Source organism: Microcebus murinus, chromosome 4, assembly GCF_040939455.1.
Source record: "Microcebus murinus isolate Inina chromosome 4, M.murinus_Inina_mat1.0, whole genome shotgun sequence".
In the NCBI taxonomy this organism is placed as follows: domain Eukaryota; kingdom Metazoa; phylum Chordata; class Mammalia; order Primates; family Cheirogaleidae; genus Microcebus; species Microcebus murinus.
In genome coordinates this window covers 52,152,391-52,177,415 of record NC_134107.1, presented here as the reverse complement: position 1 = coordinate 52,177,415, position 25,025 = coordinate 52,152,391, and the positions used below count along the sequence as shown (strand labels likewise).

At 38.5% G+C, this 25,025-nt stretch overlaps 1 protein-coding gene across 3 annotated transcripts in view; it reads right to left on the bottom strand.

The window, feature by feature from the left end:
* The window catches only part of DENND5A (DENN domain containing 5A), a 100,325-nt gene that overhangs the window by 8,809 nt on the left and 66,491 nt on the right, over positions 1–25,025 (bottom strand). For 2 of the 3 annotated variants that reach the window (XM_012784006.3, XM_012784007.3), the window contains 8 exons: positions 24,378–24,612; positions 17,013–17,163; positions 16,227–16,320; positions 13,562–13,693; positions 10,928–11,080; positions 6,222–6,306; positions 4,567–4,651; positions 3,980–4,108 (listed from right to left, as the gene is read on the bottom strand). In XM_012784006.3, coding sequence (XP_012639460.1) covers positions 3,980–4,108; positions 4,567–4,651; positions 6,222–6,306; positions 10,928–11,080; positions 13,562–13,693; positions 16,227–16,320; positions 17,013–17,163; positions 24,378–24,612 — 1,064 coding nt within the window. Of the gene's footprint in view, positions 1–3,979; positions 4,109–4,566; positions 4,652–6,221; positions 6,307–10,927; positions 11,081–13,561; positions 13,694–16,226; positions 16,321–17,012; positions 17,164–24,377; positions 24,613–25,025 lie in introns of those variants that run through there. The other variant, XM_076002189.1, reaches the window with a different exon arrangement.

Genomic DNA, 25,025 nt, shown 5'->3' with positions numbered 1-25,025 from the left:
CTCCATAATAAGTTGCCAAATAAGAGGCCCTTTCTGGGAATTTAAAGAGCCATAGCCTCAGTGGTCCTAGAAGGCTTTCTAGAACAAGAGGGGCCAGAAGGGCAGTACAAATTTAGACACATGTTGTGTATATGTGGAAAACAGTTTGGCTAGAGTTGAGGGATCAGGGAAATGATCACTTAGCAATGAGACTGAAAAGTTAGGCTACAGTCAAATGAAGGAAGGCCCTGCATTTTCAGGCTAAAGAGTTTGCAATTTGAAAGTAAGTAATTGGTTTCTGCAATTTACCCTAGAAATAAAGAGAGAGTCATGACCACCTTCAGAAATTTAAATTTAGTACAGGTGAGAGGTCAAAGGACAATGAGGATTAAACTAAGGCAGTACAGTAAAAATGGTTAGGAGACAGGGGTGGGCAGAGGCTAAGAGCTTGAAATCGGTATATGGGAGGTAAAGCAAAGCAAGGAGTCAAGACTAACTCCAAATTTTGAATGTAGGGAAGGAGGCGTGGGGAAAGATGTTCTGAGAGCACAGTGGTGCTCAGTGGTCCGCTATGTGCAGTTGCCGGCAGAGGAGGTGGACAACCCAGTTGCCACAGGATGTAGCAAGGAAGAAAGCCCTGCAGCAGAAACAGTGATGGCTCCTCTGCTTTCCCCTCCCTAATCCATTGGTGACTCATAATCTCAGGTCCCAGCCCAGGACCCCTCTCCCCCAATACTTGAAGTGTTTCTGTTGTGTTTTTTTTTTAATAGTGATGGTTGGGTTTTTTGTGTGGTTTTTTTTTTTTTGGTTTTTTCAAATGAAAAGGAATGAAAGGAATAATAGTGGGGATCTCAGCGATCCTCTGTTGAGAAGGGGAAGATAAGTAAGCTGGGGAATTGCAAAGCCTTCCCAGTCCCCAGCATCTGCCATTCTCACTCCTTCCCTAGAGATTCTGAAAAAGGTTCTTAGTTCTTTCCAGGGAAGTATATAATTCATTTTGGGGATAGAAGGAATCCGTCCTGCATCGGGAATAAAATTTATGATGCAACAAAACAAAACAAATCAAAACAAAAATCTGAGAGCAAAGTAGTTATGGCGAAGACTCTGTGAAGCTTGCTTTTGTTCTCTCTAGCTAAAAGTAAGATATCTGAATGGAAGTAAACACAAGCCTGGAGCTCAGAAAACATATCATAATTACAGCTTCATACGTGGGAGTTACTTGCTTAGAGGTGGAGAAGTCGTAAGAATGGATGAAGTCACCAAGTGAGAGAATAAAGAAGTGTGTGCATGCAGACAGAATTGAAGATGGTGGAAACCAATATCATGGAAAGAGTAAGGGGAGAAAGAGAATAGGATGGTATAGGGTCATGGCAACCATACAAAGTGAGTTTCAAGGTAAAAGGGGCACTACACAGTATTAGTCACTGCAGAGAGGTCAAGGAGATAGAGTCTTGACTCACTATATAAAAGCTAACTAATTTCTCCTTTTGGAATTTATATTTCAATGAGTCCCATGAATACATGGTCCCCTCCCCCTGCCTCCATCTTATGCCATCTCTAGGCTGCAAAGAGTCTTGGAGGCTAGCTGGAAATCCCAGAGATTAAGGAACATTCTATCAAAATATACTCTCCCAAGGCTGTCCACCTGCTCCTGTCTGTGCAGCTATGCACACACTTTATGTGTGCTGATTGAATACCAGGAACCTACTAGGTGCTAGGCAACATGCTCAGCACTGGGTAAGGTACATGGCTCATGCCCTCAATGAAAGTAAATTTTAATAAGCAGCAAGCAAATAGATAATGATAATGTACCATATCAGTGGCTAAAAAAAGGTGGGGGGGATGAAAAAGTACTATAACAAATGTTATGCATGCAGGAAGGAATGGAGCATGTCTTGGGGGCATCCAGGAAAACTTTGGCAAAGAAAATTTCTGACTGGGCCCTGAAGGAGTTATCCAGGTGAAGACAGGTCAGAGACTAGGGTTGTTCAGAAGTACAGATAAGAAAGGGCTACAGTCATTCTGAAAAGGGTAAGGGGTATGATGAGCTGTAAGCAAACTAGAAAGAAAGATACAAAAAGACAGAGTAGAGGGAGATTTCAATGAAATGCCCCTTCCTCTCTCCCTACACCCACCCAAGTGCAATCTGTGGCAGCAAAGCTCTCCTCATTTTCCACTCACTGGAAAATAGCACAGGAGTCAGAATATCAGGTGAGAGGTTCTGTGCACTGAGTAAATTCTGAGCTTATCTCCTCTAACAGGGCTACAGTTTAAAGAAACCAGGATCAGTTTCCTAACCAAGGCCTGTGCGCTATTTGCTATTGCTGAGGCCCTTAAGCTCACCTGCCCTAGGCTTGTGCATGGCCTGGCCTTCATAAGGTTTCTATGCTTGCCCCTTCTCAGCTGCCTCTCTGCCTGTCCTCTGGCTGACTTGCAGCCTCTCCGGACAGAGGAGCCCACGCTGACCCACGGGAGGGACTCCTGCCCTGTCAGGCCCTGGCACCTACACAGCTATGATGACAGATTTTCTAGGACATGCAATTGTCCTCTAGAACCTGGTGTGCAAATGTTTTCCTTCCAAAGCCTAGGCTTACATGTTCACTTGTTCTTTTAGTTGTCTTCCCAATCTTCGAATTTTATTCCTAAACCTTTTTGTCCCTTTAGGAAATCAAATGTAAGTACTTTAACAGTTGTTATTTCCTAACATCTCAGGTAAGCTCTCTAACCTATCAAGATTTTAAACCTGGTTTCTTGCTGTGGTTCACACACACAATAAACAATCTAATAAATTATATTTTACTTTGAATAAAACCAGATCTGCAAGTTTAATCAATCGGCTTATACAAAATTTCCCCAACATCCACTCCTTTGCTTTATTATCCATACAAGAATCACGCAATAAAGGATACCATGAAAAGATGCCTAAGGAAATCCTAAAAAGAAAAAATGCCCAACAGTCTTGCCAATGAACAAAGAGCCAAATAATTACAGATGGGAAAAGGCAGAGAGATGGTAATCTGAGAAGCAGAGAAGGAGGACAGCAAAGAAGGCAGGGGATAAAAAAATCAAGAGAAAGGAACTGTAGGTTTAGTAGCTCCTATGAGTGTGAGAGCCTTGGAATCTCTACCCTCCCTCTTTCTGGGAGGAAGGTGTGGAGGGAAAGAGCCTAGGAGTATTATCTGAAAGCCCTTCTAAGCTCTAGGGAGATTCTGGCAGGGTCCGAAGGTTGCTTTGGGCTGGCCCTGGGCTCAAGAGAGAACAAGAGAAATGAGGGGATATCTGGGAAGTTACCTTTTCATTCTCCAATCCTTTGCTCCCCAGGACAGGAGAGAGGCAGAAGAAATGCCTTATGCCCAAGAGGTATACATGTCACCTGAATACAGTAAGACGATGAAGAACACTACATCTTTTTTTTTTTTTTTTTTTTTTTTGAGACAGAGTCTCGCTTTGTTGCCCAGGCTAGAGTGAGTGCCGTGGCGTCAGCCTAGCTCACAGCAACCTCTAACTCCTGGGCTCAAGCAATCCTGCTGCCTCAACCTCCCGAGTAGCTGGGACTACAGGCATGCGCCACCATGCCCGGCTAATTTTTTGTATATATATTAGTTGGCCAATTAATTTCTTTCTATTTATAGTAGAGACGGGGTCTCGCTCTGGTCAGGCTGGTTTTGAACTCCTGACCTCGAGCAATCCGCCTGCCTTGGCCTCCCTGAGTGCTAGGATTACAGGCGTGAGCCACCGCGCCCGGCCTAGAACACTACATCTTTAAGAAAGCTACTTTTGAGCATTCAGGTTGAAGCTAAGGAGAACAAATAAAGCAGAAGTATTCTTCTACAGTTAAAAAGGGAGAAGAGGAAATACTGCAAAACCTTCATATGCAATTTGAGGTCAGCTGAACGCAGCAGCAATGACATACTGAACACTCTCCTTCCCCACACAAGAGTTTCCAATCCTCCCTGCCATTCCTGGGAGCCTGCTTCTACTCTAGGTAGAGTGGCCTTACTTGGTGAGCTCATGGTCTGAGAGAAGCTGCTTCAGGTGTCTGGAAAGTAACTTTTTTTCCATGGATAGTCGCACCCATGCTCTGGCCTTTCCCACATCAGTCTTGATTTCTCCGATGTTCTGGATGTGCCTGAAGGAGGAATGCAAAAGGGGAGTGGAGAGTGGGAGAGGAACTCACTGCTACTGCCTCATCTGTAAAGCCAAGGGAGGCCTATTCCACCCCCTGCGAGAGTCCATCCCTCTTCTTTAAATTCTGGGCTCTTGTGTACCTTTGCTAGATGGGCTTACCACAATTTGAGACCAAAAAAGACAGTAGAGCCCTTCAAAATCCAGGCTAACCCTCAGCCCTTAGGCCTTGAGATACTTTCCTATGCCCCTTCATCCCGGTAGAGTTTTCCAAAAATGCCAGGAAACCCATCTGTTTGTACAACTCTACAAATGGACCATGAAGCTCAAGACCATAAGGAGGGTTTCCTGGTTAGTTGAGATGTTGTAGCAGCCACTGAGATCTTGTTATTTAAAGTGGACAACTAAGTGGCAACTGAAAACTGGATTTTAGTGGCTTATTACATGTAAGCCTATACTGACCTCATATCCTGAATCAAGGAGATCCTCAGGGGAGGCATGACTGAACTGGCATCAGACTTCCTCCGTTCTGAATCAAGAAGTATTCCTAGAACAGAAAAGATGGTTATGTCCAAAAAGATCTGAATATCAAAATAGCTGACTACCCTTCTTTTCTCTCAAATCACAAATTTGTATGGGAAATAGTTGGTTACATTGGTTAACACTTTAATAATTTCACAAATATTTATTAAGTTCCTATTAGAGATCATATTTTATATTTTTATGCATATTATCTTATTTAATTATCTAACAACTTTGGTAGTCAAGGAAGGTATCACAATTTCCCTACTTAACAGAGGAGGAAACTGAAGTTCAGAGAGATTAGCTCTCTGCCTAGGTCACCAAGTGGCTGTCAGGACTGGAACACAAATCTCCTGGCTCCTACTCTATCATAATCCATGGAAGCAGTGCTTCTATTAATACTTGGAGCTACTACTCATGTCCTGTTCTAGCTTCAAAATGGGCTGTAAAAGAGCCAAGAGAGTGTATAAAGAACCCGTCCCAGAACACATGGGACCTCTAGAAGAGAAGATACAATACCTTTAAATCCTCTTGTCTGGCCCAATGTTTAAAACTCACTGTTTTCATCATCAAGCTGTTGATAATTTTTTATTACAGTTTATCCCTCAGCAGTAACTTCTGCAGCCCTCCTGAGAAGACTCCCACATGCACAGAAAATAAGGCTATCTACAAACCAAAAACAAGGCTACCTAGAGAACTCTTGTGCCTGATTTTCAGCCAATTATCTCCCTACATTCAGTGGTAGTTGAGGTCAACTAGTTCAACGGCAAAGAGTTCACTGTCCATCTTCTCACCCCATTTAATTCATCTCTACCATTATAATAATTAAGAACATCCAAGAAAGGTAAATAAACTCTCTAGCAGAGAGTGGAGAACAAAGGATGGTGTGAAGGGGAGATGCAGTCAAGAAGTAAAATGAGGAGGAGGGAGACTACCCTGGAAGGACTGTAGAATGGTATAGAATGTAGAATGGTAGAATGGTATAAAGAACACCAGACCAGGGGACAAGAGGCCTGGCTTCTAATCTGGCATCTTCCATTAGTTCACTGTGTGATCTTAAGTAAATTTAATTCCTCTCTGGACCCCAGTTTCTTCCTCTTTTAAAATAAAGGGGCTGGACTAGATGATCTCTGGAGTCCCTACAAACTACAACATTTTTATTAAATTAGAAGCAGGAAAGAAAGTATAAGAGATCATTCACACCAGGCCTTGACTTTGAAGAAGCTCTCTTGACTAATAGGATAGATAATCTCAGTACCATGTCAGATAAATAAAAGACTCTAAAAACAGCTTGCTCCAAACACAGGACACCAATACTGCAATAAAACTCAAATTCAATTCTAAAACTGGCCTCTTACTGATATAAATTTTCTATCTTGTTGATCAAAAGGATATACAAAAACATGAAAACAAGCACCATGGCTTAGGGTATACTCTGTGGTTCGGAGAGCCTGGTAGCTCAGTATTTAAAATAGAAAACATTCCAGAGCAAAAGCTTCACTGACCTGAAATAATATGCTTCAGACAATCATTCCAGTAGGGGATGGAAAAATAGATAAAGGGAGTTCTCTCCAGTGTTGCAGAGACCATCTTACCTGAGGTACTGAAGCTTCCTGATGTGAGTTTTCTCTGGCGGTTTTCCTGATAATGTAACAGGTGAGACCACAAGGCTGACTTACCCTGGAATCAATGCAAGAAAGAAATACCTATCAGTTTAGATTTTGGAGGTCAAGGCTTTAAACATAAATACAGGTTTTTGCTAAAAAAGTATCTGTGCTTTTTCTGTTTCAGTGTACACCTGGGACACAGTGTATACAAATATATTCCCTTAGTAAAATCTAGGAGAAATATAAGGAATGGAAGGTAACAGAAAAAAGGAAATGGTCCCCCACTGGGAATAGGAGGGCAATTCCAAAGAGAACCTGGGAAGGGACCAGTGGAAAAGAAAGAAAAATGCAAATAACCTAGAAACCTCCAAATAGTCAGTTGGTTGAGGGTTGGCTTGGGCAGAGCATGATGGCTTTTGCACAAAGAAGCAAATATCCGGTCTATGAGGTTCTGTGATAGCTCTTGAATTTCCTAAAATATTTAAAGGCATTCCTGTCTTTAGCGCAGGCTAAGAAGAATAAGTCATCCCTATGATGAGGATTTACTATTGAACAATGTATAGTTGAAGAAGCCTGCAGAAAGATAGGCTGGCACTTAACTGCAAGGCTGAGATAAACTAGTCGATATAACAGAACCTTGGCACTTGGAAATGTAGGAATTGCGCTTAAACTATTTGAGACATGTAGTAATTTGTCATTTTGCCAAGGCACAAATCTGAACAGCATTTACAAGTCTGATGTAAGGAAGCAATTCACCTAGGAGGTAGTGAGTGCAGCTGACCACCCAGCAATTGCTTTGTGTCCTCCTAATCATTGTTCAGTACATCATGACCCTTGTTAAGTGATAAAACTTTATTTCAGATTCATGGTAAATGTCTCTAATGTAGTTGATATAATATAAATGTTATGTTTGTTTTAGAAGAAAGATTGATTATAATTTATAAGTGACTTTAGTTCTATATTAATAAAAGTAATAACAATGATAGAAGCTATCATGTCTTGGGACTTCCTATGAACTAAACACTATGTTAAATACTTAAAATACAATATTTTAATTAATGCTCCCAACAATCCTACAAAGTAGATACCTCTATCCCCATTTTCTTTAGAAAAGAACAAATTGAGGATCAGAAAGATTAAGTAACTTGTAAAAAGTCATACTATTAGTAAGTAGAGTGTTGGGATTCAAGCTAAAGTCTATCTAATGTCAGAACCATTGCTCTTAATAATTATACTATGCAAGCTACTTTCAGAAAAGATCATTTAACTTTTAGTGTTATATTTTCTGAAGAAAATTTTGTGCTCTGGGATGAATGTGATGATTTAAAGTCTTAAATTTATCCCATGAGAACACTGAAAATCTATTTTGTTTCTATTTACCAACTTGATCTACTTTGGGAAAAAAAAAATTTTGACATCATTGGGGTCAGGGTGACAGAGCAAGACACTTGTCACCACACACACAAAAAAAGGTTCCTGAAAGGTCAGGAACTTTTGTCTTATTCATCGCTGTATCCCAGCATCTAGGCAGACCAGGAAGGCAGCCTAATAGGACTGTCTGGATGTGAAACACACTAAATCAGCTGGTCACGAGAGAGTCCTGACATGTAATAATGCTGAAGACTAAAGGCAAGAGCAAACCCAGGCCACTATGCCAGGAGGCTCATGGTGATTACAGAGGTAAGGAGGAAGAGCAAGGGCAAGAGTGGGAAAGCAGCAGCTAGGCTGCTGCACTTGGGTCTTTCTATTTCAAGAGACATGGGCTAGTTTTTTCCCTCCTTTGCAAAGGGGCTGATTGGGACTGCAAGTTTCAGTAAAACCTGGCTACCTATTTAGGAATATGGCCACACAATAAATAGCACCAGATTCTCCAAGACTGTCATAAGCACGAAAGATGAGAAACAACCCCTTTTCACATACAAGTCCACAAATGGTAGTAGTTATAAAACCAGTACTAAAAACCAAACTTCACCTCTAACTGCCAGAAAACATACTACATTTGGAAGCTTATCTTGGAAAATGTCACTGAAAGCCAGAGAAAGTGGTGAGCATAACAGAGGTTCTTATGAAGACTCGCTGTATGCAGCCCTGCATGAGAGCAGTCAAGGCTAGTAACAAAATTTAGGAAGCCAGCAGCAAAAACTGCTGTTTGGGTTCTCTCTACTTTCCCAGCAGCTCAGTAAGGTATTCCCAGAAGGAGATGACAAGATTGCCCTCTGAGAATGAATTTAGTTACAACCTGGGTGCATGATGGAGGAGAGTAATTAACCAGGGTGTGACCTTGGGATTGGAACATAACCAAAGAATGTCTCAGCAGGATAAAAATGTTCTACACACAGGATAGCAAAATGGAGGCCTAAGGAGAACATGCTGACAGGAACCCAACATGGATAGCCAGGGTCAATCTTCAGCTGAACATGTATCCCCAAGAGCATAAATGCCCTGCCAGCAACCACAGACCGTCAATTTCCTCTGGTAACACAGTCACTGCTTCACAAAAGCCAGGACTCAGAACAAAATGGAACCTCAACTAAAAATCTCCCATTATTTTGCACTTGTTCCTCACCAAAAAGCCTCTCTATCCAAAATGAGAGAGGGATCAAACAAGCTCCAAAAGAAATTCCTCCTGATGTGAGAATTCTCGCAGAATATTGCTACAAAGCCTCAGGACAGGTTTAGAACATTTGTAATGATATGGTACTTTTTTCAAACTGCAGGAAAAAGCCTTACTAACTCCCTGGACATTTTTATGGTGAATATCAAAAAGTTTAGAGAAGGTGTATGTTTTACAAAAAAAAAAAAAAAAACAAAAAGAAAGAGTTCAATTATAGTGCCAGGCTTGCTAAATTTTAAGGAAAACGATAAAAGGATTCTGTATAGCCCACTCACTTGTTACATACAGAGAAAAAGGAAGAAACAGAAATCCTTCATATAAGAACCTAGCATAATAGCTGTCATATGTTGCACACTCATCACATGCCAAGTACTTATTTTTATTATATCTACTTATCACAACTGGAAGGTAGGTTTTATTTACTACCTACCTTTTATGGATTTGGAAGATAAGGCTAAGAAATCACAAGTTACTTATTTAAATCCTCTAGCAGAGCCAGGATTGAAACCCAAGTCTTTCTAACTCATACATAGCTCATAGTGTTGCTAATACACCACAGGACTCTCAAACTTTCAGGGATGTAATACATAATTTTTAACATTTAAAAAATTCTATAACCACAATGTTGTTTACAATATTGAAAAATCAGAAATAACCCAAATGACTAATAATAAGGGATTGATTAAAGTATGGCACATCTATATAATGGACACAAGTAATTTAAACTGATATTTTAGAATAATAACCACAAACATTTATTAAATATAAAGAGCCAGATACCAGGCTCTGAGCTTAGTGTTTTACATGGATTATCTTATCAAATCCTCACAAGGACCGTATACAGGTTGGGTATCTTTAAAATTCCATCAGACGTATAAGGAAATAGGCTTACAGAAGCTAGGTATCTAGCTCAGCTCCTAGAGGGAATCATACTTCATAAATCCAGATGGGGTGGGGAACCTATGGCCTCAAGGCCACATGTGGGCCTCCAGATCCCCAAGTACAACCCCTTGACCAAATCCAAACTTCACAGAAAAAATCCCAAATCCCACAGATTTGTTCTGTGAAATTTGGATTCGGTAAAAAGGCTACACTAAAAGGCCCAGAAGGCCACATGTGGTCCCAGGGCTGTAGGTTCACCACTGCTGTATATTGTCACCTAAAAATTAGTTAAGGACATGAAAAAGATATGCAATAAAAACAAAGCAAGTTACAAAATATTATGTACTTAGGACAAACTAGGATGGAAAGCAATGAAAAAAAAAATATTATGTACTATATGATCCTACTGAATTTTTAAGAACGGCTTTATTGAGATATAATTCATATAACCATAAAACTAACACTTTTAAACTGTGTAATTGTCTATGAAAACAAATTCTGGGCCGGGCGTGGTGGCTAGGCTGACACCATGGGACTCTAGCCATAGGCCCTCAATAAATATTTGCTGGATACTAATATGTATTTTCTAATTTTCCATGATAAAACTGCTTTCCAAATTTTTCAAGTTCTTTTTGAATTTAAAAATACATAAAAATAAAAGCTATCTATCTTGACTACCTGTTGAAATTGAAAATAGAGTATTCTGAAATAAGATAATTCTCTGGGTATTAAGTAATCAAACATACTCAACTTCCTGAGGACTACTTTCAAATCTTTAGATGGTTAAACCATCTGCATACAAAAGAAATGTTAATGACAGACCTTTTCCCACTAGGAATGTACAATTAGTAAGGGGCCCTTAGAGTATGTTTGTACTTCCTGGGCTCCAAATTTTCTCTTTCTGTTCTATCTCTAGACTAGGGCCAGCTGCCAAATAGGCTGGCCTTCAGCTCTACTCCCAGGAAGGAATATGCCACTTCTAAAAACTATGACAAGCACACCGATTTATGAAGCTTATCTTTAAGGAAAATCGTTTGGATCACATTTATTTATGTGTTTAACTATTTCAAGTCTCAATCCATGAGCCCGGTGTACCATTCTTCAAAGCCAGTCAGCTGGACAAAAAGAGTGTGGGAAGGCTAGTATGTGAAAACAGAAAGACGATTTGCTCAGCACGGAAATGCTAAATATCCATTACCTGTTTCACTTGCAGCCCATGACTCCAGATCCTTTCTAGGAGATCACAAAGGCTGGCAATCAGGGTGTTCTCTTCCACGCCTGTAATGTTCACCTCACCATGTCCTAGCTCCACAGCCTCTCGGCCCATTTTCTCCACCAGCATCCTCTTGGTCTACAAGGAATCAGTCAACAGGATTAGATAACCAGAGTGAACAGGATCACAAAACTGGAGAGGGTTTTTGCAGCCTGCACGGTACATCTGCTGAGCTGATGAATAAGCCCCAAGACACAGAATATATTTACAACCATATAGGTCAGGTTATGTGGGAGTGCATGCTTTAAAAATTCAGTTACAAAAAAGATAAGAACTCAGCAATCAATGACCCTTGGCCACTGATTTCACCACTCACCATTCAGTTTTTGCATTTATGAGATGAAGAATTGAATAAAACCCTTCAGTCATGCTCACCTCTGACATTCTCTGATTCTCACTGCTTAAATGACCTTACTAAACAAAACTTCAAGCATATGTACAACATAGAAATATATCTTAAGTAACTGTCAAGGGGATAAAAAATCGAGGAGGATAATTTAGATAAAAATTTTCGAATGCTTATTGTAAAGCCATAACCAAAAAGAGGCACATGCTATCTGATAATCAATTTTAATTAAATACTATGTGCCAGGCACTGTGCAAAGCATTCCATTATCTCATTTAAGCCTCCTAACAGGCCGGGCTCAGTGGCTCACGCCTGTATAGCACTCTAGGAGGCCGAGGCAGGTAGATTGCTCAAGGTCAGGAGTTTGAAACCAGCCTGAGCAAGAGCAAGACCCTGTCTCTACTATAAATAGAAAGAAATTAATAGGCCAACTAATATATATAGAAAAAATTAGCTGGGCATGGTGGGACATGCCTGTAGTCCCAGCTACTCGGGAGGCTGAGGCAGGAGGATTGCTTGAGCCCAGGAGATTGAGGTTGCTGTGAGCTAGACTGATGACATGGCACTCACTCTAGCCTGGGCAACAAAGTGAGACTCTGTCTCAAAAAAAAAAAAAAAAAAGACTCCTAACAATTCTATGAGATAACTATTATTATCATTTCCAATTAACCAATGAGGAAACTGAGGCCAGAGAACTTAAGTAACGTGCCCAAAATCACATAGCAAAAAAGTAGCAGATTTGGCCTTTGAATCCAAATCTGCCTGAATCTTGGGCAAAGCTCTTAAGTAAGATTTAATTATGCTATAAACTTGTAACACATAAAAGTCTAAAAAGCATGAAAAAAATTGCCCTTACTCCTACTTTTCAGAAGCATGGTTTTTTTTTTTTTGGGGGGGGGGGAGCAGTGTTTCATTCTGTCACCTGGGCTAAAGTGCAGTGACATCATAGTGCACTACAATCTCAAACTCTTGGGCTTGAGCAATACTCCAGCCTCAGTGTTCCAAGTAGCTGGGACTACAGGCATGCACCACCACACCTGGCTAATTTTTCTATTTTTTCTGTAGAGACAGTCTCACTCTTGCTCAAACTGGTCTCAAACTCTTGGCTCAAGCAATCCTCCTTCCTCAGCCTCCAAAAATGCTAGGATTACAGGCATGAACCACCATACCTGACCTTAACCTAACTTTTAATTGTAATAATTTCTTCTGTAAGAGCAAGCATATTTTATTTCCTCCTATAAATTAGCCCCATTTCATCCTATAAATGGGCACCACTTGTAACTTAAAATCCAGAAAAATCAACTGGGTGTGGTAGCTCAAGCCTGTAATCCCAGCACTTTGGGAGGCCAAAGCAGGGGGATCACTTAAGGCCAGGAGTTCAAGACTAGGCTAGACAACTAGTGAAACCCTGTCTCTACAAAAAAATGTTTTTAATTAGCTGGGAATGGTGGCGCTCACCTGTAGTCCTAGCTAACTGGGAGGCTAAGGTAAGGGTATCCCTTAAGCCCAGGAGTTCAGCCTGGGCAACAGAGTGAGTCCCTGTCTCTGTAAAAATAAATAAATAAAATAAAAATGTAGGAAAATATTTTTATTCCACTGATGAATAAACAGGATGTAGTAGAGACCAAGTTAGTAGAAGAGTCTAAAAATTATGGTATGCTGACTTGGTTAAAAGACCATTTTTATTTGAAAAAACATTTAAATTCATAACTAAAACATTAAAAATTAAGAATGACTATCTGTAGAATGGAGAAAAACATCTAAACAACCTAAACTTAAACTGAATAACATACTTTGGCCTACCACATAGTAAGTACCCAGTAAATTCCTATTTCTAGACATAAAAGACCACTGCTATCGGATCAAAAAGAAGCAAAAAACATTTTCATATACGTAAGACTACTCTATCAAAGAATGAGGACTAATTTCAAGTACTGTAAGATATCTAAAACTAAAAACTACATCTATCTCTCAGTTTTAAAAATACTTTATTAAGTTTATATCAAGCAAAACATGTTTGCTCTTAATTAATGATAAATTTTATTGAAAACAAATACACCTAATTCCAAGTTAACATAATCTTAAAATTAGTATTAATACTATCCCATTATGTAACAGTATTTTTAAAATCAAGACAGAGTGGTGAAAGCCAAGCCTTGGTCTCATCTTTGATGACAAGAGAAAGCACATATACAAAGGTGTCCACAACTCACCTTGTTGCGGCATTCCTTCAGCAGGCCCTCTACAAATTTCCAATTTGTCTGGGCAATCACTGAGGGAGAGAGGTTCGACAGTTTAGGTTGGCGGATGGTGCTGCCCATAGTCCTGGCTTCCTGGATGTACTTCTGTAACAGATAGAAAAATCAAAGACCCTTTGTGTTCAGGCATACAAACCATAGGTGACCAGTACTGACAGATGCCTAAAGAGGGCACTATCTCCCCACACTTTCTTAATGGCCTCTTTCTAGACTCAAAGTCGGAAGCAAAAAGTTTAAAATACAATTCTTTTTTTTTTTTTTTTTTTTTTTGAGACAGAGTCTTACTTTGTTGCCCAGGCTAGAATGAGTGCTGTGGCGTCAGCCTAGCTCACAGCAACCTCAAACTCCTGGGCTCAAGTGATCCTTCTGTCTCAGCCTCCCAAGTAGCTGGGACTACAGGCATGAGCCACCATGCCCGGCTAATTTTTTCTATATATATTAGTTGGCCAATTAGTTTCTTTCTATTTATAGTAGAGACGGGGTGTCGCTCTTGCTCAGGCTGGTTTCGAACTCCTGACCTCGAGCAATCCGCCCGCCTCGGCCTCCCAGAGAGCTAGGATTACAGGCGTGAGCCACCGCGCCCGGCCTAAAATACAATTCTTGTATCAAAGGGGAAAATTGAGATAATATGATGATTTCTGTTTTTGCTGATGTAAAGCACTGATTACTATAATTACCTTAGACTTAAAGACAGAAGAGGCAAAAAACACATGGCAACAGCATGCATGGCTCATCAAATCAAATCTCAAATCTCAGAAGACGATTGACAAGGTGATTTTTCCCGCCAAGCTGAGAGGAATTTTACTCCTCTGCCCATATCAATGATACCTACCCTTTCTATTCTAAAGTATAACCTTGCTAAATTATGGCCTGGAAAATAAGATTGTACACTTAAAACAATTGCATTTCCTGTTTTCTAAAATGTGCTGGTGATTCTCCATATGTTGTTTAACACAGAATCTATATAAATGCAATAAAATGAACATTGACATCCCCTCAAGAGGTTCATGACCAAGATTTTTACCCTAGACTTCTCCCTTCCTCAATATTTATTCCAGTAGCACAACTCTGTGCATTCTATCATACAGCCCTTAATCTGCCCCTACTACCAACCCCAGGTTAGGATTCAATTATCACTGCTGCTACCTGCCTCCTAACTTGCTAGCTATCTCTGTACCTCCCCTCCTCCAAAATATTCTGCCCACGGCCTCCTTTACACAACACACACCAAGCTTTAGATCCTGCCATTTCCTCTACTTGAAGTGATCTTCTTTCTCTCTAACAATCCTATCATCCTCTAAGGCTAAAACAGATGCTGGTTCCTCTTTCAAATACTCTTGTTTGATGATTACCCCAAGTAGCACTAATCTCTGCTTTCTCTAATCAGTAATCAAATATTGGTTTGCCTCTCATATGGCCATTTCAAAAGATTCTTCTACTAAAGTTATCTATGTACCTGACTTTGCTCCCTTAATAAACTGGTATTCCCTGAGAATAAGTTACCTCGTTGTTATCTTTGTATTTCAAAGTGCTTATTTACTTCAGTAATTTCGACCAAGAAAATGTGCTCAATAAACACTGCTGAAAATAGCAATAAGGAGGAAGTGGAAGACTTAGGGGAGACTTTGAAAATAACACCAATAACCAAAACTCCTTATGTACCCTCACAGAAAAAAACAAAACAAAGAACAACTGTATCCTATAAATCAGCAGTTGAAAATTCACAACCATACCTTGCAATTTTAATTTATCCCTGTCAAAAACAGCAGAGGCAAAGTATGTCATTTATTTTCCTACTCATTGAGGTGCCAGACATACATGAAAAGAGTATGCTTTATTGGGCTCTATCTGTGTAAGAAAAAAACTGCAAGGTCTTTTCTCAAAGAGAAGTTTCTGAGGTAAAGCCCCATTTTCAAAACTTCTCTACAACTAAGTAAGGCAGGGACTCCATCTTGAGTTTTATACCTAGAAACTTTACAAGAAACAAGTTACAGTAGAGCTGAGAAATTCATTTTACAATGAAGATTCAAATGGTAAATTCAAGAATTCTTGGTCCCCATGCACTTGATAATAACACTCCTCTCCTTTAGTTCTCGAAGAAAAAAGAAGTCAAGATTATCTACTTTTAATTAAGATACCAAAAAATGTAGGTAAAAAGTCCTCCTCTCCTCAAATTCAGAGATTCACAGCATTAACCCAAGCTCATCTTTTCCTCCTCCTCATTCTAATGCAATTAACTTCTTTCCTACCAAACCCACCCCCCCACATACACATACACAAAGCTTCACACCAATTTTAAAAGGAATTCTCCCAAGTTTCAGACTCTTATCTTCTGAGGCTCCTATCACATCCACTAGAGAGTGAGTATCATGCCTGAGTGAATATGAAGATGATCTACATGGTCAGTAGCTAGCTGCCACTTGCAAAACATCCTACATTCTGATTTGTCATAACCTACGCCCAGTATCAGGTATCAGGAACTTCGCCTATTATTAACCCTTTTTTATGGAGAGAGGTCATTGCTGGGATACATGAATCAGACAAGAGACTAAGGAAATGAGAAAGAGAAGGAGTGTGCAGCATAATAGGGTCATCCCTTGTAATTCTTAAGGTATCTTACCTCTCTCTGGTCATTATCTAAACGCAAGTGTTCTGTGTGCTGCTTCTGCCGATCTTTCCGCCTCCACTGAGCAGGGGCATTCCTTTTCGTCCACCTAACAAGATCAAAGCAGGCAATTAAGTATATCCTATTTAAAAAGTAAGATTAACTGACAGGAGAAAATATAAATGTCTAGGCGCCAACGATGGACACAGGAAACCACCAAGAAGTCACCAGAGACAGCTCAGAGACATTGAAGAAGAGTAGCCTAAAGCTCAGTGATGAGACATGAGAAAGATGACCCTCAAGAAACACAGACATCTCTCTCTTGAAACTTCTAAAAAAAACTTCACATGTAAATCTAAAACTATGCTCATTCAACTCTATCTAGGCTTTGATATACTCACCTCTAAAAGTAACTAAAGAAGAGCAATTCAGCTAACTTATCTACTTTCAGTTCAGGCTCCGAGTATTTCAACCACCACTTAGTGAAGGGACAATGTTAGCTAGCCGTAGAAGGGGATAAAGGCATACGATGATTTAAACCCATCTGCAGCCTGGCTTTTTGTAGGTCCTGGGCATGTGGAGCTATACCAATTTGCACAGTAGAGACAGGAGCTGAAAGATACCCTGTCACCTGCTTTCTAGTTCAAACAAGTGAACAATCTAAATAGTTTTGCACCTTCTCCACGTTTGCTTTACAAAATTCCAGTGCGTTCTGGGGATGCCAGCTGTAGCCCAGATATGAGATGACCCTCACTACTGTGGCTAGGGAGCTGGATCAGGAAATCTTCGAAGTTGACTCACTTATTGCTGGCTGGCCCGGTGGAAAGTACATCAGACTGCAGCTTAGGGAAGAAGCCTGGCTCATATTTCCCTTGTCCAATCTTCATGTCAAGTAAATGTGGGTGGATCGCAGTATGGTCAATTTTTGCCAGACGTAACTCAATTGCTTTCTCTGGATAAGACAACAACAATAACAAAAAGCAAGTCAAACATTATTTAAAAAGCTAGCTAATCTGCTACTTCCAGCCAAGATGGAGTAAAAAAGAACTGATTTTTACACTCTTGACTGTAATAACAACACCAAAATCTCATGCAAAATATAAAAAATTATGATTTTCAAAACAGTGAACATCAGGCAATGAACGACAGCAGTGATCCCTGAGAAACGGGAAACAGATCATGTAACTCCTACAATTGCCCCAGTGAGCTATGATGGCAACACTGCACTCCAGCCTGGGCAACCACAAATCACTTATGAAAGAAATCATATACAACACAAACAAATGGAAAAACATCCCAAGCTCATGGATTGGAAGAATCAATATTATTAAAATAACCATACTGCCCAAAGCAATCTACAGATTCAATGCAATTCCTATCAAAATACCAATATCATTTTTCACAGAATTAGAAAAAAACAATTCTAAAATTCATATGGAACTGAAAAAGACCCCAATTACCAAAAGCAATCCTAAACAAAAGGAACAAAACTAGAAGCATCACATGACCTGACTTCAAATTATATTACAAGGCTATGGTAACCAAAATAGCATGATACTGGCATAAAAGTAGAACAAAGAATCTAGAAATAAAGCTGTATACCTATAACCAACCGATTTTTGACAAAGCAAGCAAAAACATACACCAGGGAAAGGTCACACCACTCAATAAATGGTGATGGGAAAACTGGATAGCCACATGCAAAATAATGAAACTGGATCCCTGTCTCTCACCATATACAAAGATTAACTCAAGATGGATTAAAGACTTAAATAGTAAATAAATTTAATATTAAATATTAAATACTAGTAGAAAACCTAGGAATAACTCTTCTGGACATCAGCCTAGGCAAAGAATTTATGACTAAGACCTCAAAAGCAAATGTGATAAAAACAAAAATAGACAAATGGAACTTAATTAAACTGAAAAGCTTCTATATAGCCAAAGAAATAAAAGAGTAAGAGACAACAACCTATAGAATGACTGAAAGTATTCACAAACTATGTGCTGACAAAGGACTAATATCCAGAATCTACAAAGAACTCAATAAACTTCTTTTCAGCAAGAAAAAAAAAAAAAAAAAACCATGAAAAAGTGGACAAATGACATGAACCGGTATTTTTCAAAAGAAGATATACACATGGCCAACATAAATATGAAAAATTGCTCAACATCACTAATCATCAGGGAAATGGAAATTAAAACCACAATGAAATACCATCTTACTCCCATTAAAATAACCATTATTAAAAAGTAAAACAGGCCGGGCACTGTGGCTCACGCCTGTAATCCTAGCTCTTGGGAGGCCGAGGCGGGCGGATTGCTCAAGGTCAGGAGTTCGAAACCAGCCTGATCAAGAGCAAGACCCCGTCTCTACTATAAATAGAAAGAAATTAATTGGCCAACAGATATATATATAAAAAAAAATTAGCCGGGCATGGTGGCACATGCCTGTAGTCCCAGCTACCCGGGAGGCTGAGGCAGAAGGATCACTCGAGCCCAGGAGTTTGAGGTTGCTGTGAGCTAGGCTGATGCCACGGCACTCACTCTAGCCTGGGCAACAAAGCGAGACTCTGTCTCAAAAAAAAAAAAAAAAAAAAAAGTAAAACAACAATAGATGTTGGCACAGATACGGTGAAAAGGGAACACTTACACACTATTGGTGGGAATGTAAAATTAGTACAACCTCTATGGAGATCAGTATGAAGATTTCTCAAAAAACTAAATATACCATTTGATCCTGCAATCCCACTACTGGGTATCTCTACTCAGAGGAAAAGAGTCATCATATCAAAAAGACACCCATGTTCATACATTTGTCACAGCACAATTCACAATCGCAAAGATATAAAATCAACCTAAGTGCCCAATCAGCCAATGAGTGGATAAAGAAAATGTGGTATACATACCATGGAGTAGTGTTCAGTGATAAGAAAGAATAAACTAATGTATTCTGCAGCAACTTGGATGTAACTGGAGCCCATTTCCTAAGCAAAGAAACTCAGGAACAGAAAAATAAATGCCGCATGTTCTCACTTTTAGCGGAAGCTAAACTGTGACTACACTAGAGTATTCACAGGCTACAAAGAGTGGTATAACAGACACTGGTGACTTACAAGCAGGTAGGCGGTAAGGAATGAAAAACTATTTGTGGGATGCAATGTTCACTACTCAAGTGATGGGTACATCAAAAGCCCAGACTTTACTACTATATAATTTATACGTGTAATGGAATTCAACTTGTACCTCCTAAACCTAAATTTTTTAAAAACTGAAACAAAAAAAATCAGCTATAGAAAGTAGAAATTTTACATACAAAAGAACAAAATTAAGAGTGATTTCTTATTAGAAAACAATGGAAATGAGAAAACAGTGGAGCAACATCTTTAAAATACTGAAAGAAAAAACTGCCAACCTAAACCCAGTGAAAATATTTTTCAAAGACAAAGGCAAAATACACACTTTTTTAGAATTACAATTCTAATTAGAATTAGAATTCATCACCAGCAGATCTACACTACAAGAAACAAAGGAAGTCTCTTCAGGTAGCAAGAAAAAGATAACAGATGGAAATATGGATCTATGCAAAAAAAGGAAGGGCACTAGAAATGGTAACTAGATAGGTAAATATATTAGATTTTGTTTTTATTAATTAAATCTCTTTAGGGGCACTTGATTGTGTAAACATATAACAATGTAGTGTGGGGCTTCTAACGTAAGTATTATAAAAGTAAAATGAATGACAACAGCAGCATGTAAGTCAGGAGGTCAGAAATGGAAATATGGGGGGAGAAAAAAGAATGAAAATATAGTTTTGTAAGGTACTTATACTATGTGGGAAGTGATATTCCATCACTTGAAAGTAGACAGTGATAAGTTAAATGTGCACTAAAAATCCTAAAGCACCGGCTAAAATAACACAAGTTACAGCTAGTAAGCCAATAAAGTAGATAAAATAGAATCATACAAAATATCAATTAATCTACAAGAAGGCAGAAAAAGAGGGCAAAGGACCAAACAACAGATGGGACAAATAGAAAATAGCAAGATGACAGACATAAGCTTAATGATATCAATGATCATATTAATGTAAATGGTCTAAAGATTGCAATTAAAAATCTAAAATCATCAAATTGGATAAAAATGTAAGACCCAATTATATGCTGCCTACAATAAGTAGAATTTAAACATAAAGACCAAATAGGTTGAAAGTAAAGGAATAAAAACGATACAACATGCTAGCACTAGTCAAAAGAAAACTAGAGTAGTTATTAATATTAGACAAAGTAGATTTCAGAGCAAAGAATATTACCAAGAATAAAGGTTATTTCTTAATGATAAAAGGGTCAATTAATCAAGAAGACATAACAGTCCTAAACATTCATACCTGATAATAGATAGACTGAAAGCAGAATTAGACAAATCCACAATTACACTCAGAGATTTCAATAACCCTCTCTCAGTAACTGGTAGAACAAACAGACAGAAAATCAGTAAGAATATAGAAGACTTGAACAACACCATCAACCAACATGCTAGATATGTATCATAGCATTTCACCTTAAAAAAAGTACAACAGAAATCTTTTCAAATGTACATGGGATATATTCAGATATACCATATTCTAGGTAATAAAACAAGTCTCAATACATTTAAAATAATTCAAGTCATACAAAGACTTGAACCTTACCTTAGAAAAGGTCTCACACTAATGAGACCTTAAGAAATTAGGAAAAGAAGAGCAAATTAAATCGAAAGTTATTACAACAAAGAAAATAAAAGCCAAAGTGAAATCAATAAAATAGCAAACAGAAAATTAATGAATCCAAAAACTTGTTATTTTAGAACATTAGCAAAATTGATAAACATCTAGTCATGCTGATGAGGATTAAAAAAGTGAAGAAACAAATTACCCATGATGAGGAATAAGAGAGGTGACATTGCTACATTTCTACCAATACCACACTGTCTTGATTACTATAGCTTTGTATTATTAAATCTTACTATATATATATATATATATATATATATATATATTGTTTTCTTTTCTTTTTTGGAGACAGAGTCTCACTCTGTTGCCCAGCTAGGGTGCCATGGCATCAGGGTAGCTCACCGTAACCTCAAACTCCTGGGCTAAGGTGATGCTCCTGCCTCAGCCTCCTGAGTAGCTGGGACTATGGGCATGCACTAACACGCCTGGCTAATTTTTTCTATTTTTAGTCACCAGCTAATATTTTCTATTTTTTTAGTAGAGACAGGGTCTTGCTTTTGCTCAGAATGGTCTTGAACTCCTGACCTCAAGCAATCCTTGGGCTTTGGCCTCCCAGAGTGCTAGGATTACAGGTATGAGCCACCATACCCAGCCTAAATCTTACAAAACATAACTTGAAATGGATCACAGACCAAATGTAAAACCTAAAATTATAAAACTTGTACAAGGAAATATAGGAGAAAATCTCTGTGTCACCTTGGTTAGGCAAAAATTTCTTAGATATAACAAAAGCATAATCTATTTTTAAAAATCCCAAACTGGTAAATTAGGCCTCATCAAAATTAAAAACCTCACTCTCCAAAAGACACCGTTAAGAGAACAAAAAGACAAGTCACAGAGTGGAAGAAGTATCATGTATCTTATTAAAGGACTTATATTCAGAATATATAAAGAATTTTCAAAACAATCCAATAAAAATTGAAGAAAGTTCTACACAGATACTTCACCAGAGAAAATATTGTTTGACAGATTCTTTAAAAAATTCAACATACAGGTATTATATAATACAGTCATTCCACTCCTAGGTATTTACAAAAGGAAAAAGTAAACATATGTTTATACAAAAAAATTGTCCGCAAATGTTCATAGCCCAAATTGTGGTAATATCCATATAACAGAATACTACTCAGCAATAAAAATGAACATGAATGAATCTCAAAATAATTATGCTAAGTGAAAGAAGCCATACTTTAAAAAGGGTACATACTATATGATTCCAATAATATAAAATTCTTGGAAAGGCAAACTCTATGGTGACTAAAATCATATCAGTGGTTACCTAAAGATTGGTGGAGAGAGTGAAGAGAGACAGGATAAAGTATTACAAAGTGACATAAAAAAAACTTTTGAGGATGATAAATATGTTCATTATTTCTTTATGTGAATTATATGCATTTCACAATACTTTAAATATATGCAATTTATTGTATGTCAATTATATCTGAAAAATTTTAAAGAGTAGGATGAGAAAAAGCTGGGAACTCTCCTGGTATTTTCTAGAGTCATATAAAATCATTTCAACCTTTGGGCCTTGTTGTGTGTCCTAGGTCAAGTTCCCTTCTTGTTGAGCCTCCCTCACTTCTCATAGCCATCCTTACTTTCAGTCAACAAAACTTATTAAATGGCCAAAATGTGCCAGACACTATTCAAGGCCCTGTGGATACAGTTGTTAACCAAAGGAACATCTTTATCTATAAAACTGGTAAGTGAATGGGTAGGTATACTTGATTGCCATCAAGATCCCTTCTAATTGTAACATTTTAATGGACCTCCAATGAGATCCCTTTAGTTATGTTATTATCATTTTCCAATCAAAGTGACTCCAGAAGCTGAGATGTCCATGTGGGATGGGATGAGATCGCTCAACTATTCCTCAGGCTAGGGATCTGAGGTCAGATGCAAGAACACTGCTCTCGTATATTTGAAGTATGTATCTCTGGTGCATACCTAAGGGATATACCAATGGCAAAGATATTCCCATGATTTCTGGGAGCAGACCATAGAGTTGCCTAAAAAGTCTCTGTGACACCCATTTTTTTGAGCTATACAAATGAGGGTTAGATAACCCTTCCATCCACATTCTAAATGCCCCACTCTAACAGGTCCATGAAACTTCATGTTCTGGCTACAACTGAGACCACAGTAATTCAGATCAATAGGCTGCAGTGTATAGCATTCAATGAATGGATTATGGACAGGTTGTTTTATCTTCAAAACCTAGAAAAATGCCTGGCATGTTCATTCATCTGGCAAATATCTATTGAAGACTTACCATATCTTGGGTGTATAATAGATTGTTATAAAATTTGGTAAATGAATAAACAAAATATACAAAAATGTTTTAGTAAGGACATTGAACATCCCACAAGAAAGCAAACACACTACTTAATCTAACACTTCAACCTGAAACTATTCTCTAGCTAAGCGGATGTAGATGGGTTCCTCTATGAAAAAAGCAACAATCACTCATGAAGTCAACAACTTTTAACATCTATATGTAATACTGAAGGAATGGGGGTAAGAAAATAAGTAAATGTACTATCTGCCCTTAAGTTGTTTCTTGATAATGATAGCTCTAAGAAAGAGAGATTACAGAGTAGAGGAAAAAAAAAAAAAAAGCACCACAGGAGCTCAGAGGAAGAATCAACTGACTTAGCCTGGGCACTTCAGAGCAGGCTTCACAGAAGAGACCTCCCAGCCAGGTTTTTGTGACAAACACTATCAACTGCTTACTCATAATTCATTCACTCTTCTTTCTTGCTTATAGAACCCTGACATTGTTCAGGGTAACATTACACTCAGTTCAGTGTTCACTTTCACAGCTTCCCATGCACTGGAGGGTGGTCACATAACATGATACTGGCCTCTAAGACAAAAAAAGTTCTTAGGAATTTGTAAGAAAGCTTTGCTTTCTGACAAAAAGAAGAAAATACAGCTGGTGTCAATCCTCCCCTCTTCTTGTCTTGAATGTGGAATATAAAAAGCCTCTGTAACCATGAGGCAACAGCATGAATATAAAAGCCAACAGGAGGCCAAGACTAACTGAATAAAAAGATAAAATCTTGGTTCTTGATTACACTGTTAAGCATCCGAGCCAACAGCAACCACCAATTCTGTACTTCTTGTTAATTTGAGAAAAATAATCCCATACTTGTTTAACCCACTGCTGATTAGGTTCTCTATTACTTATAGTGGTACCCATTCCTAATTGACAGTGTTAAAGGATGAGTAGTAGTTTGCCAGGCAAAAAAAAAAAAACAAGGAAGAGCATTGCAGGCAATGGGAACAACATACATAAAGGCAGAAACAGAGAAAGAGACTGCATATTTAGGAAAAGGGACATGTTGATGACATAATCCAAGAGGCTAGAATGTACATTTCCAAGGAGAACTTACCTGCTTCATCTACAGTAGTACACTTTTGATACATGGATGTGCGGAGAGTAGGTGTCCGAACATTTAACAACCTGATCTTATCTACTCGGGAATCAAACACCCGGAGCACAGGGTCTTTATCATCATCATCATGACACATTATTTTATTGTCAATGAAAGATGCAAACATCTGAGTCTCCAGGAATCTTGAGAGGAAGGGCAAGTAGGGCTCAGGCTGATCTGACAGAAAAGATGCCTGGTGAGACCAAAAGGAAACAGTCACTGACAGGAAAAGGGGCATGTAAGCCTTGACCAACAAAGGCAGTGTGCCCAAAGGATCCAGTAAGTTAATTTTTCTCTGGAGTTTCTGAGGTTATTTATGAAAAGTAAGCTTAAAAATCTCTTCATCTTTTTTTTAATTTTATTTTTAACACTCATATATATAAATTCAGATATCCTGACACTCTGACACTAGACTAAACTTATTCAGGTGACCTATGTAGGCAACCAATCTTCCCAGAATCCTGATGTTCAATCTGCGTGTATATCTTTGCCTTAAGAGAGCCCTTTGGCTGGAGGCAAATCAAATCACCTGACAGATTTAATAATTAGCACCTCTATTCTTAAGCAACAAGATCTATGTTATCAATATCAGAAGGACAATAAACT